The 15,040-nt window shown below is 41.1% G+C and overlaps 1 protein-coding gene across 4 annotated transcripts in view; it reads left to right on the top strand.

Moving 5' to 3' along the window:
* Positions 1-11,892, top strand: part of SYT9 (synaptotagmin 9) — a 154,792-nt gene extending 142,900 nt beyond the window's left edge. Inside the window, exons 5-7 of one of the 4 annotated variants that reach the window (XM_019552156.1) lie at positions 2,563-2,734; positions 3,785-3,914; positions 10,999-11,892. In XM_019552156.1, coding sequence (XP_019407701.1) covers positions 2,563-2,734; positions 3,785-3,914; positions 10,999-11,073 — 377 coding nt within the window. In that variant the 3' untranslated portion in view covers positions 11,074-11,892. Of the gene's footprint in view, positions 1-2,562; positions 2,735-3,784; positions 3,915-4,458; positions 5,882-7,682; positions 8,465-10,998 lie in introns of those variants that run through there. The other 3 variants (XM_019552157.1, XM_019552155.1, XM_019552158.1) reach the window with 3 other exon arrangements.
* The last annotated feature ends 3,148 nt before the right edge of the window (positions 11,893-15,040 follow it).

Genomic DNA, 15,040 nt, shown 5'->3' with positions numbered 1-15,040 from the left:
AGCTTCCACAGCTGATGTCGCCACCTTCCTGATGTGGTGGAAGCTCCTTTCCAGACCCCTAACCTGGAAGTTGCTGGAAGCAGGAGCTTCTACCATGCCAGGTAGGCAGGAGCAGCAGCTGTGGAAACTGGCGGTAGGTTACTTGTCTGGGCTCTAGAACCTGCTGGCTGCACCCACAGCTGATGCCACTGCCGCTGCGGCCTGGGTCCACAGCTGAGCATCGGGGCGCCTGGCAAACTAGAGCTCTGACCAGGAGAGGGGAGATAAAGAGAAAGGACAAAAAAAGAAGAGAAGAGAGAGACAGAGAGAGAGATGGATGTGGCCCTCAACAGGTCCCCAAAACTCATTAAGTGGTTGGCCCTCCAGCCAAAATAATTGCTCACCCCCGGTCTATACCCAAGCTCCACATTACAACCAGATCTTCTCTGATTCCACTGACTGTGATGCATACCTTACTGATATGCAGCAAATATCCCTACAAATTACACTACAATCCTAAAACTGTAGCCACTCAAATCAAAATAGCCAGACTCAGACCCTGCTCCAAGCTCCTACAATACCAACCCTGAGACAAGAACAACAGAATCCCTTTGGTTGTCACCTGCAGCCCTTAGCTTGAGCATCTCAGACACATCCTTATTGACCTCCAACTGCTCCTGGAAAAGGATGACTGCCTCCTAGTAGCCAGGGGGGACAAATCTGTTTTGGCTTACAGCCTCAAAACTGTGTCTCTCCAGCATCAGACCACCTAACCATTCCTTTCACCAAGTCACCGGACCTTGCTCCAGACTCAGATGCTAGCTGTTCCCCCTCATCAACACAAAGCACATAATCACTAGACCAAACAACACAGATTATAACATCCCAGGTTCATTTACTTGCATTTCTACCAATGTCATATATGCCATCACCTGCTTACAGTGCTCCTCTGCTATCTACATTGGACAGATGGGAAAATCCCTACATGGAAGAATGAATGAACACCCATCTCACAGTAATGCCAAAAAGACAGAAAAGTCCATGGCAGAATATTTTAACCTCCCTGAAAATTCCATCACAGACTACAGAGTGACTGTTCCTAGAGAACAAATTGTTAAAAACAAGTCTGAAGAGGAAATTGCAGAAAAATAAATCATCCACAGACTGCACTGTTAACTATAGTGTACACTGAGACCCAAGCGAGTTCTTCCTTCTGTGTTTGCAGACTGTGCAGGGTGCCACAGTGAGAAATGTGCACTGAGGAATCTGCATGATTGCAAGCACGGGCGGGGGGGGGGGACTCCTATAGGAGTTTCCTTTCCGTGCTTGCAGACCACTCCTAGGTGGCATCATAGTCTGCAGGTACAGACTGGGGAACCCTTATGCGAGTTCCCCCCTCATCTAAGGACCTACCAAAATTGCGGCAGAAGTCCACTAAGCATAGATTTCATAGACATTCAGTCTGGAAGGGACCCTGAAGGATCAACAGGTCCAGCCCCGAGCAGCAGATCCTTTAATCTTGTTTTGCCATGTGCCTCCCCCACCTAATTGGTGGAGGGGCCTCAGTGCCCCCACCACTTGCTGATTGACCAGAAGGCAAAAAGCATGGCATATTTAAAACTGCATTTTTTTTTCCTCCTGGCTGATCAGCAGCAAGCAGTGAGGCTGCTGGGGTTCCTCCACCAGTCATGTGGGGGGGGGGGGGACATGCAGCAAAATGAGCAAGATTAAAGGAGCTGCTGTACAGTGCACTTCTGCCATGATTTTGGTAGGTCCCTATCCCTCCCCACCTGCAGACATGTCACAGGAATCCCTTACATAGGGATTCCCTCATCATGCATTTCTTGCTGCCCAGTCCCAGGTTGGGGCACACATCTGCAACCAGGGAACCTCCATTTGAAGACATGTGCCCCATGTTAGGGTGAGGTATCCAGGGCCATTGCTTCACAGGATATGTCCCCTGAAGCCCTGGGAACTCTTGCCCAAGTGACTGGAGAATGTGGGCACCCATAGATGTAAGCAAACAGACATTGGCTGCATAAAAGTGACATAAATTATGAGTAGCATTGTCACTTTCACACAATTTAGGCATTTGTGGTGCAGCAAAGGGTGAAGATGCCTGTTCACTTGGGTTTTGTGCCATAAACATTTTTATGGCATTACAAAGTAGTCAAGCTCTGTTTACAGCCTAATATAACTAACCAAATACCAGTGAACACTACTACTGCCACTAGTATTCTTACTGTGTCAGGATTCTACAAAAGCTGTAAAAGTTATCACCTGCACAGGCTCTTATGAACACAGGAATGCATATTGTAAGTTAGTGGAAATGTTCATGCTCTTTGAGAAGACAGTATGGAAGAAACAGCTTCCTGAACAAACACGTTAATTGTTCATTATAAGCATTCAACGAGGAAAAACCTTTTAAACTGTGAGTGCCTCCCAGACATTTCATTAATAAGGCATTAAGATTCCATTTAGGTACATGTAAATAAACTATGCATATGTAAGGTTACTCTTTTTGCTTTGCATTTGTGTTTTTATTTTTTTAAATCAACCAGCATCTTATTATGATTCATATAGATCCTTATGTGAAGGTTTCTTTAATGTGTGAAGGAAGGCGACTAAAGAAGAGGAAAACTTCCACTAAGAGGAATACACTTAATCCTGTTTACAATGAAGCCATAGTCTTTGATGTCCCTCCGGAAAACATTGACCAAATTAACTTGTCGATAGCTGTTATGGATTATGACCGGTGAGATGACTGTAGCTATTATTGGATACAAACCTATGATTCAAGAATTTATAAACCAACAGATTATAAAATAATGACTCAAATTACTATAGTTTTCTCTACAATTCTGGGAAATGAAAATGTTTTGCCATGCAGGCTTCAGCAAATGAATACAATTCTTAGTACTGTGAGACATCATTTCCTTCTTAGTTTTTGAGATCCAGAATAGTACCAATCTACTTTATGACTAATTTACATAAATATTAAGATTATATTCAAGAATATCACAAATATTCAAGAGAACATCAGTATTCTGAATGGCCCTTTATGGACTAAATGTTATTTCCTCAGAAGCATAAAAGCATTTTTGCAAGTATGGCATATAGTATACTTTACTTGCAAATAAGTGCCTTTGAAAAGATGTCCTATTTCTTCAGATATCTTACGTATCAGAATAGTCTTATATAGCTATGGGCTGGATTCAGAGCAAGAATGATTAGTAGTTAATCTTATCTTTTTTCAAATACTACTGAACTTCTCTATTCATTAGAAGTAGAATGTAGGCAAATAGGAGTCCAAGTATCAATTTACTTCATAGAAAATCAACAGAAACAAAGGGCCATAAAAAAGGGAAATTATTATTATGTAGGTTATCTGTGAAGATGTGGATGAATCTCAAACTTATTTATTGTATAGTTCAGGGGTAGCCAGCCTGCAGCACATATGCCACAAGTAGCGTGGGCAGCCTTTGTGTGTGCCATGCAGCAGATCAGGGAGGGGACAGCACAGCAACAGATAGGGCAGAAAGCAGAGCAGGCAGCACAAGGCAGGTAGCAGAAAGCAGAACAGCAGATCAGGCAGAGGAAGAGGATCACAGTGGCACTTGGGAAAGCTGAAGGGATAATTTGTGGCACACCTGCCAAAAAGTTTGACCTTCACTGGTATAGCTGTACATTTTCTAGAGGAGTTAATTCTTACCACCCTTGATTATTGTCTGTTTGCAGAGAATTTAAATTATATTGTTCCAAGTGTAAAATTTTAAGAAAAAAATATTATGGAACATTTTCACAGTGTAGGTCACAATGAGGTCATCGGAGTGTGTCAAGTAGGCAACGATGCAGAAAGCCTAGGTCGAGACCATTGGAACGAAATGCTCTCGTATCCTCGGAAACCCATTGCTCACTGGCATCCGCTTGCAGAGGTAAGATTGCAATTTCCTGACCATCCATCTTTGCTGTAATTGTAAAAGCTCATTACTGTGAAACGAAAAGTTGAACAAACTCTTGTGAGTTAAACAAGTAGGATCCAGGTACATAGACTAAACCCAGAGAAGGCTGTGAAACCCCTGTTTAAAATGGCATGAAACCAGTTCCTTTCATTTCCAGTGGGATGTAAAATATTTCAAACTTTTTTTTTTATAAATGCAAAATTAAAAGCCAAGTCTTCTACATAGCACTGTTTTTTATAACATTAAAAATGGGGTCATTTTCAATAGTAAACAAGATGGATCTGTTTAGATCTGCTAAGGTACAATTAAATAAAAAGTTAGGCTGTTATTACAAATATGGATTGTTCTCTTGTAATATTTTATTTCTATTCCACTGGCACACCCAAACTGATGCCTAATTGTCCTGAAAATGAAATCAGCCTTGGAATAGAAAAAAATGCAATTAGAAGAAACCACACAAACAGAAAAGCTTTTCAAGTTACAGTTGGCTTCCTATGTTTCTTTTGTCTTCATTTAGGGCCCTATTCAGCAGAAATGTTATGCAGGCCTTCTACGCATGGATGGCTGCCGAAGAGGCTTCCTCACCCTTTTAACCTATTCAGCAGAAATTTGGCATTCCTGTTGAACTATTAGGCATTTCCTATGGGGCATTCTGCAGAGAGTCCAAAGGGGTAAAAATATCCTTTTAACCCCTCTGTCTTACCCTTGCTCTCTTTACTTGCTAAGGAATACTAATCCTGATTCAGGAGATGTGAAAATTCATCACATAGTCATATCTTGATTTCTGAACATTACAATAGTTTACTTCTTACTTAGGCAAATCTAATGTAATTCACGATAAGACTCTGCTGTTACCTATGAATTACTTTTATTGCAAGATGCAGCACCTAAATTCAGAAGGTTAACCTGGTCACACTAATTTGTAAAGGTTCGCACGTATAAATGTGGTACCCTGTTTTAGCATCTAGCATAATAGCTCTCAGTGCAGAATGCTAGGAAGGATCATCTTGCTGATATTATTAACTCTGACCTAACCTGTAATGCCAGTGAGTTTTGCAGAAATATGATTATTAGGCACATTGTATGTACTAGAATGAAACTCTAGTTATATACAATGGTTGGCATTTTGCTTGGGTGCAGATGTCAAATATAAGTTTCAGTAGCTAATTGGCAACTACTGGGGGCTCTAGAAATGGCATATCTCCAGGACTGGTCACAATTAGTACTGCTTAAAAGACTACCTTAGAGATACTGCAGCACAGTCTTCATGATAGGGACCTCAAAGTGTTCACTGACTTTGTCTTGCCTGCAGGACTCAACAGGGCCTATTTAGAACATGGATGGTGCCAATATGTCTGTGGCACCCTTACACAAGCTTTGCAAAGGTGTAGGAGATCATAGCTATGTATAGGCATTACATTTCTAAGTGGAGAATCGTCGCTTTCCTGATATAAATTACAAGTATTCATTCAGTATCTACTAGGAGAAACATGCGCCTTCCAGAAGAAAGATTTTCCAGGTGTCAACATGGAAGATTTCCCTTACAAGAGGAACTCTCTTGCAAGAGCGAATGCTTGTATGGTTCTTTCCCAGTCTGGTCCAAGAAGTCGGGGCAGGCACACCCTCCTTGCCTCTTCCCCAAACCATGAAGTTCATGGTTTGGTGAATAGGCTGGAGACTTTGCCTTGCTGCTCCCCTCCCCTCCTGGACTGGTTGGGGATGGGGGAGGAGCAGCAGCAGTAAGGATCCTGGTCTTCCCCTAACAAGGAACTGCCAGGTGGATGACAGTGCTGCAAAATGGGTGGGAACCAGGCTTAAGAGCAGGGGTAACTGGTGCCTCCTGAGTCTGGGGGGGGACACAATTTGTGGGTGGGCCCCAGGGAGGACCTGGGGGTGGGCCAAAAGTCCATATCCACTCCTACACTCCTATACTTCTGTGCCACAATGTAGTTCCCTCCTCCCTCCCCCAACACACCACCGGCCCACACGGCAAAAAAACTTCCCTGTCCTGAGCAGTGCCAAGTCAGGAGCCAATCTCAGGAGGGGCACATGCCTGCCCCCCCAGATCTCTGCTACCAGTTGCCTTTGCTTAAGAGGCTACCCCCAAGCATAGTTCTGGCTCTCCTGGCTTTGAATTTACCATCCCTGCCACCCAGCTGGGCAGCATTGTGAAGCTGAGGGACCCCCTGAGCTTGCTTCCTTGTACCCATGGCTTCATAATGGGGGCAGTGATTTAAAAGCAGATTGGGGCAGAAAATGAGCTTGGGGAGAGTTTCCATGAGCCTACTTCCCCATGCCCTTGGCTTCATGTTGCTGTTCCTGCCACCAGTTGGGCAGAGGCAGCAGTTTAAAAGCCATCTGGTGACAGATTTTAACATCCTATGTTTAGGGAGCTCCTTCACCCTCACATGACATGTTAAATTGTAGCCCCTTCGCTACCTTGCGAGTAGCAGTGGCAGCAATGTGAAGCTGGGCATGCAGGGAAGTTTTCTCTGGACCAGGAGAAGTGGAGTAGCCACTGTCACCCATAATTTCTCCAGATTAGAATCACCCTGATCTGGGGAAGGCATGGAGAGCAGGGAAGAAGGGACAGGTGCAGGATAAATGCTTGTACTGCTTCCTCTCCCTGAAAGATTTCTAGTGGTAGAAATTTCTCCACCATTAGAAATGAATGCCTGTTCAAGACCTATCACCCCATGTATAAGTCCAAGAAATGTTGAGCACACAAAATTGTATCCACATTGAGAAGGTGGAAACTGGTTAAAGCCTTATTCCTGGTTATCAGTGGCATTTTATACCTTTTCAGCTTTGTATACCTTTTCAGAAGAGGCAAGAACAAAATAATGCTTTGTTCTGATTGGATGTTGAAAACAGATCACCTAACTCTTAACTGTAGACAAATAATGATTGTAGTGACTTGATAAAACAAGTGACCCACAAGAACCCAGAGCCTGGAAAATGCCTATTGGCAGGGGTTGTCCAGACTATTATATACAGCTTGAGTTTCCCTCTTGAGCATGATGAACTGTAACGGTTGAAATTAGAGTCTGACATGTCTACTACCCTTTTTATAGACATCACTATTCTCTCAGTACATGTTCATCTCAGTAATTAATACGGGTCATTTTACATATATCTGGATTAACAAGATGCAGGTTTCTGTAATTCTCAGGAATCAAGTGTGTCCAAGATATAATAAGATATATGTACATATAACATCATAATTATGGTCCTTGAATCAGGATTACACCCACTGATAACCGAGTTGTTGAAACTTCTGTAGCCTCTGTGGCTAGTGCCCTAGGATACTGAATATTTGCTGAATAGGACCCTCAGTTTTCAACAATGTGAAGAGTCAGTTACTTAACTAGTCTGTTATCCACTTGTAAAAGTAAACCCTGGTTGGCCTCTGTTGTTCCCTATGAATTACTTGTATGGTCATGAGCATTGCTCAGATTTAGAAGGCAAACTATGTCTGTGCCTCTTTCATGGGATCATGGAGGGTAGCTTGGTTGTAACAATTAATATCATGACTCTGGAAATCACCAAGCATGGGGCATTTCTAGCAAAGTGTAGCAACCAAGCTGATTCTTACAGTCAATAGGTTTCTAGAGAAAGAGAGAATATTGTAATGGATATACTTACAAATCAATTTATTTAAGAATTAGATCATCCAACATTTATGGTACTGTCATGGCTACAAGCCCCAGTTAGGACTGGTGTCTCTTCTTGTCTCTTCAGGGCTAACATGGTTCCTGCCTAAAGGTCCTTAACGCCTAAGAAAATTAAAATAAGCTACTCTTGATTAGGTGAGAATAAAATGCAGTTGTCAATCTTAGGTGACAATATAATCTTTCAGAAAGTTGTGTTAAAATGGAGTGGTTTGAGTATTATGTAAATTGTAAATCCTCATTACTCTTTGCAGATGAATTTCCAACAGCTGTTTCTCAATTAAATACATAACACTAAAAAGAGACAAGCACACCACAGGTGGTTATGCTGTATAAATGTTCTCTCCCCGTAATACACCGACACAGTGTTGTATAGTATGAAAAATAATTTTCCAAGACATACTGTGTATAAAAAACTCTCTCCAATATGCACAAAAAATAACTGAGGGGGCGGGGAATCTTAATTAGATGAAACTACGTGGCAACTGCTGACTAATACCAGACATTTAAAAAGTGGTCACATTACCTGCCAGATCCAGGCCAGGACACATACAACATAGAACAAGAACCACTGGACTAAAATAAACTTTCACTAAAGGTTCAATTGTTAATGCAACTTCCTGCCTCAAATCCTTCCAGGTCAGTTTAATTTCAAGTATTTAATAAAGATCAGTAGGAGAAGTCTCACCTGAGTTAGGAGTACAGGATTTGCCTGTTAAGGAGAACTCCTTTAAGTCCCTGGACAATCAGTTTGTGTGTCCCATCTTGGAATGCAAAGTAGATGCCTGCATAATTTTCTAGTTTAACTACTATTCCCAGTGCAATGCTAGGATTAGTTACAGCAGTAGAAAGGGATGCTTGTGATGCAGGTTGTCCCTCTTTCGATAGACGTAGGAGTCTTCACAGAACTTCTTCTGCACAGAACACCTCCAGCATTTTATAGGGGCAGTGTCAACATAAATGTCATATATTCAATGCTGCCTAATTTTGCAATTTTACTGCCAGTCTCACAATGGTTGGCGTTTACTTAAGGCCCTGGTTGCTGGTATCAACAGACTGAATAAGAGTCTCAGCTTTATTAAGAAGAAACGTAAGTTTAAAGACAATATATGGCCCCAGTGTACCGTAAAAGCTCAGGACTTAGAAGGTGAAGAAAAAGAACCCAACATATATGATTTTCTTAATAATCTCCCACTTGGTATTTGAATTGTGAGGTCTGGGGATGGGAGCACTGTATATATTTTTTAAATGCCCGAGATAGGTTAGCACAACCACCTAGCTCTTCAGGACATGGTTAACTTTATTTCCAGGTATATATGTTCTGTCTACCTTTGTACTTCACTGAGCTCAGACAGTTAGATTCACTAGGCTAGGCAATTTTACATTCTGCACTAGCCCAATGATACAGTGGTCTTCCAATGTCACAGGGTAGCATTACAGTGGCAGGAATGGGGAGCAACCACTGTTATATTCTACTATAAAACTAACAGGTGACTTGGGATGGGCTACCTTTGACCCTACTGCAGCCCCGCTTCCCTTTCTGAGTCTGACTTCCCAAACAGCAGGTGCAGTTATATCCAAAACATTTTGTCAGCAGAGGAAACCATCTATAGATATATTTCCACAGTTTTTTCACATTACCACTGCTTGAGGTTATGCTGAACCCTGTACTGTGCTACCTATTTAGTCAATATTGTTTTCTGGAACAAAGCAAAATATCTCCTGTATACATTTAATATAAGTGCATTTACTAAGAGCCAATGGGCAAAAGCTAATTCAGGTTTTGCCATCAAGTTCAGTGGGACCAAGATAGTACCCACTGCTTTGTTTTCCTACTATAAAGCACAATTGTTTAAAGTGGAAGACAAATAAGTATGTGAGTTCCTCTCAGACTGAGGCTGTTGCGGGCTAGGTAGAAAATTCTGGAAATCCATTGATAAAATATTGATAGCACATCACTGCTGCAGGACAATGTTAAAATACTTTTTTTAAAAAAACTTCTGGTTATTATTTGGTTTTGTAAAAAACTTTTTTTTGTAAATAAAACTTAAATTTGGACTTTGAACAGACAGATGCACATAAACCTTCATATCCAGGGCCCTCTGGTGCTTCCAGGGGAAAACCAGAAGACACACATCTCAAGCTCATGATAAATACGTTACCAGTCCATAGGGGTGTAGGTTGTAGCCGTGTTGGTCTAAGGACATAGGCAGACAAGGTTCTTTGGGTGAATCTGATATCTTTCATTAGACCAATTTAAATAGTTGGAAAACAATTTTTAAAGCTTGCTAAAAAATTGTCTTCCAACTATTTAGGTTGGTCTAATAAAACAGATCAGATTCACCCAAAGAACCTTGTCTTACCAGTCCATATGCATCTCAGCATTCTTTGACAGCTGATCTAAGCAGCGATCATGAAAAGAGGTAATGACAGCCTGCTATACACTGATCTGAACTCAGTCTCACTTAAAAAGTTAGAAGGAGTTTGATTAGTTTTAGTGGAGGTTGGAGACAATAAAAGATAACAGGTCAAATGTGAGCTAAATACACAGTATCAAAGACCTAGGGCACAGGAAATGAGGGTTAATTTTCAGCCTTTTTGTTTTGCGGGTAACATGGATAAAAAAGCAGGTATCTTCAAGGGAATTTAAAAGACATTTTAAAATTCAATATTACCTATTACTGAAGTCACACAAATCAAGAGGCATTATAGATGTATTTCACACTTATGTCACTTGACAGTATTAAAATATTAATGGAATCATTTTGCCATAAAAAGCAAAAACTATAGGAAACTCTTGAGCTTAAAAAAAAATCAGCTGACAGAAGAGGGGAATCTTTTAAAAATATATTTTGTTTGACCTACTTAGAAATAGAAGAGTGTAATTTCAGGTATTGTGTATACATATGTTTCAACTAGGGTGGAATTATTTTTAAAACCTTAAATTCGGCAGAGACAACCTGAAATGTCCTCAATTAAATGTTCTTTCCTTCTGTTTAGCACAATGCATTGTAAAATGACTACACCTCAGAATCAAATGGGAAAACAGTGGCATTGTTATTTATTTTATATATATATATATATATATATATATATATATAGCAAAAGCAATCTGTAAAACAGTACAATTTGATAAAAAGCACTTGTGCTGGAAAAAAACAGCAGCAGAGCAGCATTTGTAACAGATGCTTAGAGAGAGTCTGCTTCACCTTGATTCCTGCTGTAATAAATGAAGGTTCTTGCTTGCACCATAATTCTGTTCTGAAGTGACAAGCCTTAAAGCATGTGAACCAAGCTGTGCAAATGTGAATTATACTTTAAGTAGAACTGTGCATTCAGTGCTGAATAGCTACAAGAACTGAATTAAAAGGTAATTTCTAATACAGTGGGTTGGGCAAGGAACTACAGTTGGAAGCACTCCAGGGTCCTGCAATTCTCTGAAAGGACCTCCCTCTCCTTGAAGGCACGAGAAATGTACAAATCCAGATGGCAGTGATGGACCTCACTCAGGAAGGATAACTTCAGGAATACCCATCCCAGCTACTAAGTGTAACAGCCGTGGCGTGGAGGAGAAGAACACAGAGGGACTGGAAGCATCCAGGTTGTTTGTTTTCCATTTTGTCTGGGTTTTTTTTTAGTTCCTCTTATCCTTTGGCCAAACTTAGGCATCCCTAAAACTGGAATGTTTGTTTTCAGCTGCATGCTGGACAGTTGTCATTCTTTTCTTTTTTTACCACTCATTGCAAAGGTGTGTAAAGAGAACTGTGTTGTTTTGATATAACTTTGATTTTACTACACATGAACATTGTATTATACTTTACTCTTTCTTGTTCAATGAGTAGTCCTGGTATATCTGTGTTTCATGTCTAATTTTGGAGAGTAGAGTCACATCTTTATCCGGACTCTCTCCATTAGGTGGACTTTATCTTTGTTCAGTAGAGATAATGCATGATTCTTTTGCAGTAATGGTTGAGGGATAAAATAAATAAATTTAAATTTCTTAATTTTATAAAAAAAAGTATAACATTCTTCTAAACACCAGTAAAATGTACTGTGATTTATTTATATAGATCTAGTCTATACAAATAATTTGTTCTTAATAAAATGATGTAAGAAATTGTGAATTGTAATTTATTCCTATTTTGTATTTTAATATATTAAAGTTTAAGTAAATGTTTAAAGAACTCACAACTAATGCTCTAGATATGTTTTAACTTGATGTTTCTTGATAGGTGTTGTGCTAATTTTGATGGAATAAATGAGCTCAGAGTGTCAAAGGAGTTAACATGACCCTGACCCTGTTGTATGACATTCAACAACTAAATGTGGGTGGGGTTTTGAGTATGAAAAACCTCACTGTGCTTAAACCCCTGGCAACAATCAGTATTAATGAATGATTTGAAAGATTTTTAAAGATACAGAAAAAGAAAGAAAAGCAGCTAAGGATTTTGAATTAAGAACAGCTTCTAGTTTAACGGTGTTGCTTACATCATTTTCCTACAACCAAACTCCTGGTTTGACATTTTGTACACAGTATAAAAGATGCCCTTCTTGGAGAAAAGGAAAAAAAGCTCACTGAGATGAGCTGGAGCTGGTTCTGATAAAGTCAGAACTTTGCTTTCTCCAAAATAAACCCAGATGTACACAAAAGGACAGCAAGAAAGGAACAACAAAGAGAAAAAACACATCTTTTGCCTATATTAACTCTGACTTGCAGATTTAATTCTGCAGAAACACAGGATCATGAAAAGGTCTTTTCAGGTACACCGAGACTTTAGAAAGTTGAGCTGTTTCATACAATACTTCTAGCTGCCTTTTCAGTCACAGACGAACAGCAGTGTTGGAACAGAGACAGTTTTGGCTAGCTAAGTCAAGCCCTTATGAACAAAAGGCAGAGAGGGATAGAAAGAGAAGAAACAAGGTAGGAAAGGAAAAGGACACCAAGAGAGAATGTAATTCTTTTTAGAGCCCTAAAGGGGTGTACAGGGTGGAATAGTTTGTCCCATTGTTATTTTGAGTGCTATAAAGAAACAGCACTGAAAACTGATAATGCCTATAATGTTTTGCTAGTTATTACTTCTCTTTAAAAGCACTACCTTCTTTCAAAACACAATTTGAGCCTCTGTACTCACAGTAGAGATTTAAAACTATGAAAACTGTATGGCCGTGGTTAACTTTGTTTTCTGCTTTTTGTTCACAACTAATCTTGAATGTCATCAGCATCTGAAACAGCTTACTGTACCACAAATAAAACGTCCCATAGTAAGTAACATCAAACATGAGAAGTCAAGAGATCCTTCAGTTAACATTTAGTCAGAGTCAGTTAAAAAGGACACACTTTGATCCAAGCATTACCTTCAAGAGAGCTATACTGGGGATGGATGTGGCTCTCTGCATTTAGACAACATGAAGATATAGTAATAAATAAATAATCGTTCTAAAAAGTGTCTTCAGTGATACAATAGGAGTGAAGATGTAACAAAAAAAAAAAAAAAAATTTACAAGGAACCTGAATCAAAGGCCATTACAATAAGAAACCAGAAAAGTAACTCAGAAAGGTGGCTTGGCCCATATTCATAAAAAGCTTCCCTTAATGTGGCAAACACAAAATCAACATAAAGTTTGGTGAGTAACCAATACAGAGGAATATATAGGAATAAAAACAGTTTAAATTTATTACATTTACCGCCCACAAGTCAAACAATTGTACTGCAATGCCAGTAATTATGCCACTCCAATAATCAGTTTAAAAAAAGCAACAAAAAGATGGTTCAGAATATATATCTAAAAGAGAGATATGGGGAGGCTCTGAAATGTCTCTTTTGGGGAAACTGTGTTACATACTGTTCTGTACCACAAACTAGCTTCTTCATGGCTAAAAGCATGGTGTCTAAACTGGAGAATTTGCCATGGTAGATTCTACCTGCTGTGTACAATGCATATAATATGCAGATTATTTATAATAAGATTTGCAGTACAAATTCTAAATGGAACAAACAAACACACTCCAGGCCTTGCAACAAAATCGGCAGATGATTAGGACTAAATCCTCCTCTCTCATATTCTGGCTCTGCTCCTGGAAATGAGAAGTTCCCGCATTCATGACTGAGATCTGAAACTGTCCCTCAGTAGAACAGGAACAAAAAGGATATTTCCAGTAACAAGTGTAATCATTCTGATCTGTGTCGTTATACTGTTCTGCCATGCTAACATAGTGCCTAATAAGCTAGTGGCTATATTTAGAACTGTTTGCCATTTCCAATTTAATTAACTCCATGCCCCAGTTTGGCTCATGGAATCATTGAGAAGGTCATGGATTTGAACCCAATCTGATGAAACCTGGAAAAATGAAATAACCTGCAAACAATATTCAATGAGTTTATGCCCCAGTACAAATAGGAGTCAGGTTTTAAATAGTGGAAAACCTTGTAAATGTTCTTTAAGCTACAAGTTAAGCCATATTGTCCTTTTAGACACTAAGAGCTAATAGGAGCAACTAAAATAATAGATGATCTTTGTCACAGGGCGGGGCCACAGGAGTGGCCGTGATCTCTCCTGCGCCCCTACCGTGCCAAGTTAGCCTTCCAGCACCCTCATCTTGCCCACCACGTCTTTTCTGTTTATATAATATTAATGGGAGGCTGCCTTTCCTGGGCTTCTCGGACCTGGTGCTCTTGCCCTACACGGATATCTCTTGGTGCACCCCCCCCAGGGCATCGCATGGCTCCTTCTGCCCCCAATACCGCACCCAAGCCTCGCCGGTGTTCCAGACGTTCTTGTGTCTCTAGGTATGTATCCTCCCCCGTATACGCTCCCTTTCCGGGGCCTCTCTGATATGCGCGCCCTCTCTGGGCCTTTACCCATGCACCCTGCCCCCTCCGGGCCTTTACCTGCGCGCCCTGCCCCCTCCGGGCTCTTTAGACTTGCCCTCGCCCCTTTCAGGGGCTTCCCAATCAACTTGCCCTCGTCTGGGGCCTCTCCTGTATCCTCGTCCTCACTGGATGCTCTAATCTTTTGCTTGCCTTTTCCAGGGCCTCTCCGGTATACGCACCCTCTCCGGGGCCTCTCTGATATGCGCCCCCTCTCCGGGGCCTCCCCGATATACGTGCCCCCCTCCAGGCTTCTATTCGCGCGCCTGCCCCCTCTCTGGGCTTCTAATTGCGCTCCCGCCCTTCTCCAGGCTTCTAACCGTGCGCCAGCCCTTCTGGGGCCTTTGAACTTAGTCTGCCCTACCTGGGCTCCCTATTCCCATATTCACGGCCACTCTATGGCCTATGCCTCGCGCTTCTCGCGCTCGCCCTCCCCTCACTGGGGCCTATGCCTCGCGCTTCTTGTGCTCGCCCTCCCCTCACTGGGGCCTATGCCTCGCGCTTCTCGTGCTCGCCCTCCCCTCACTGGGGCCTATGCCTTGCGCTTCTCGTGCTCGCC

The sequence above is a fragment of the Crocodylus porosus genome, unplaced genomic scaffold, assembly GCF_001723895.1.
Source record: "Crocodylus porosus isolate Cpor-Errol unplaced genomic scaffold, CroPor_comp1, whole genome shotgun sequence".
Classification (NCBI taxonomy): Eukaryota; Metazoa; Chordata; order Crocodylia; family Crocodylidae; genus Crocodylus; species Crocodylus porosus.
Note: the sequence above shows the minus strand (reverse complement) of the source record. Positions and strands in the feature narration are given on the sequence as shown.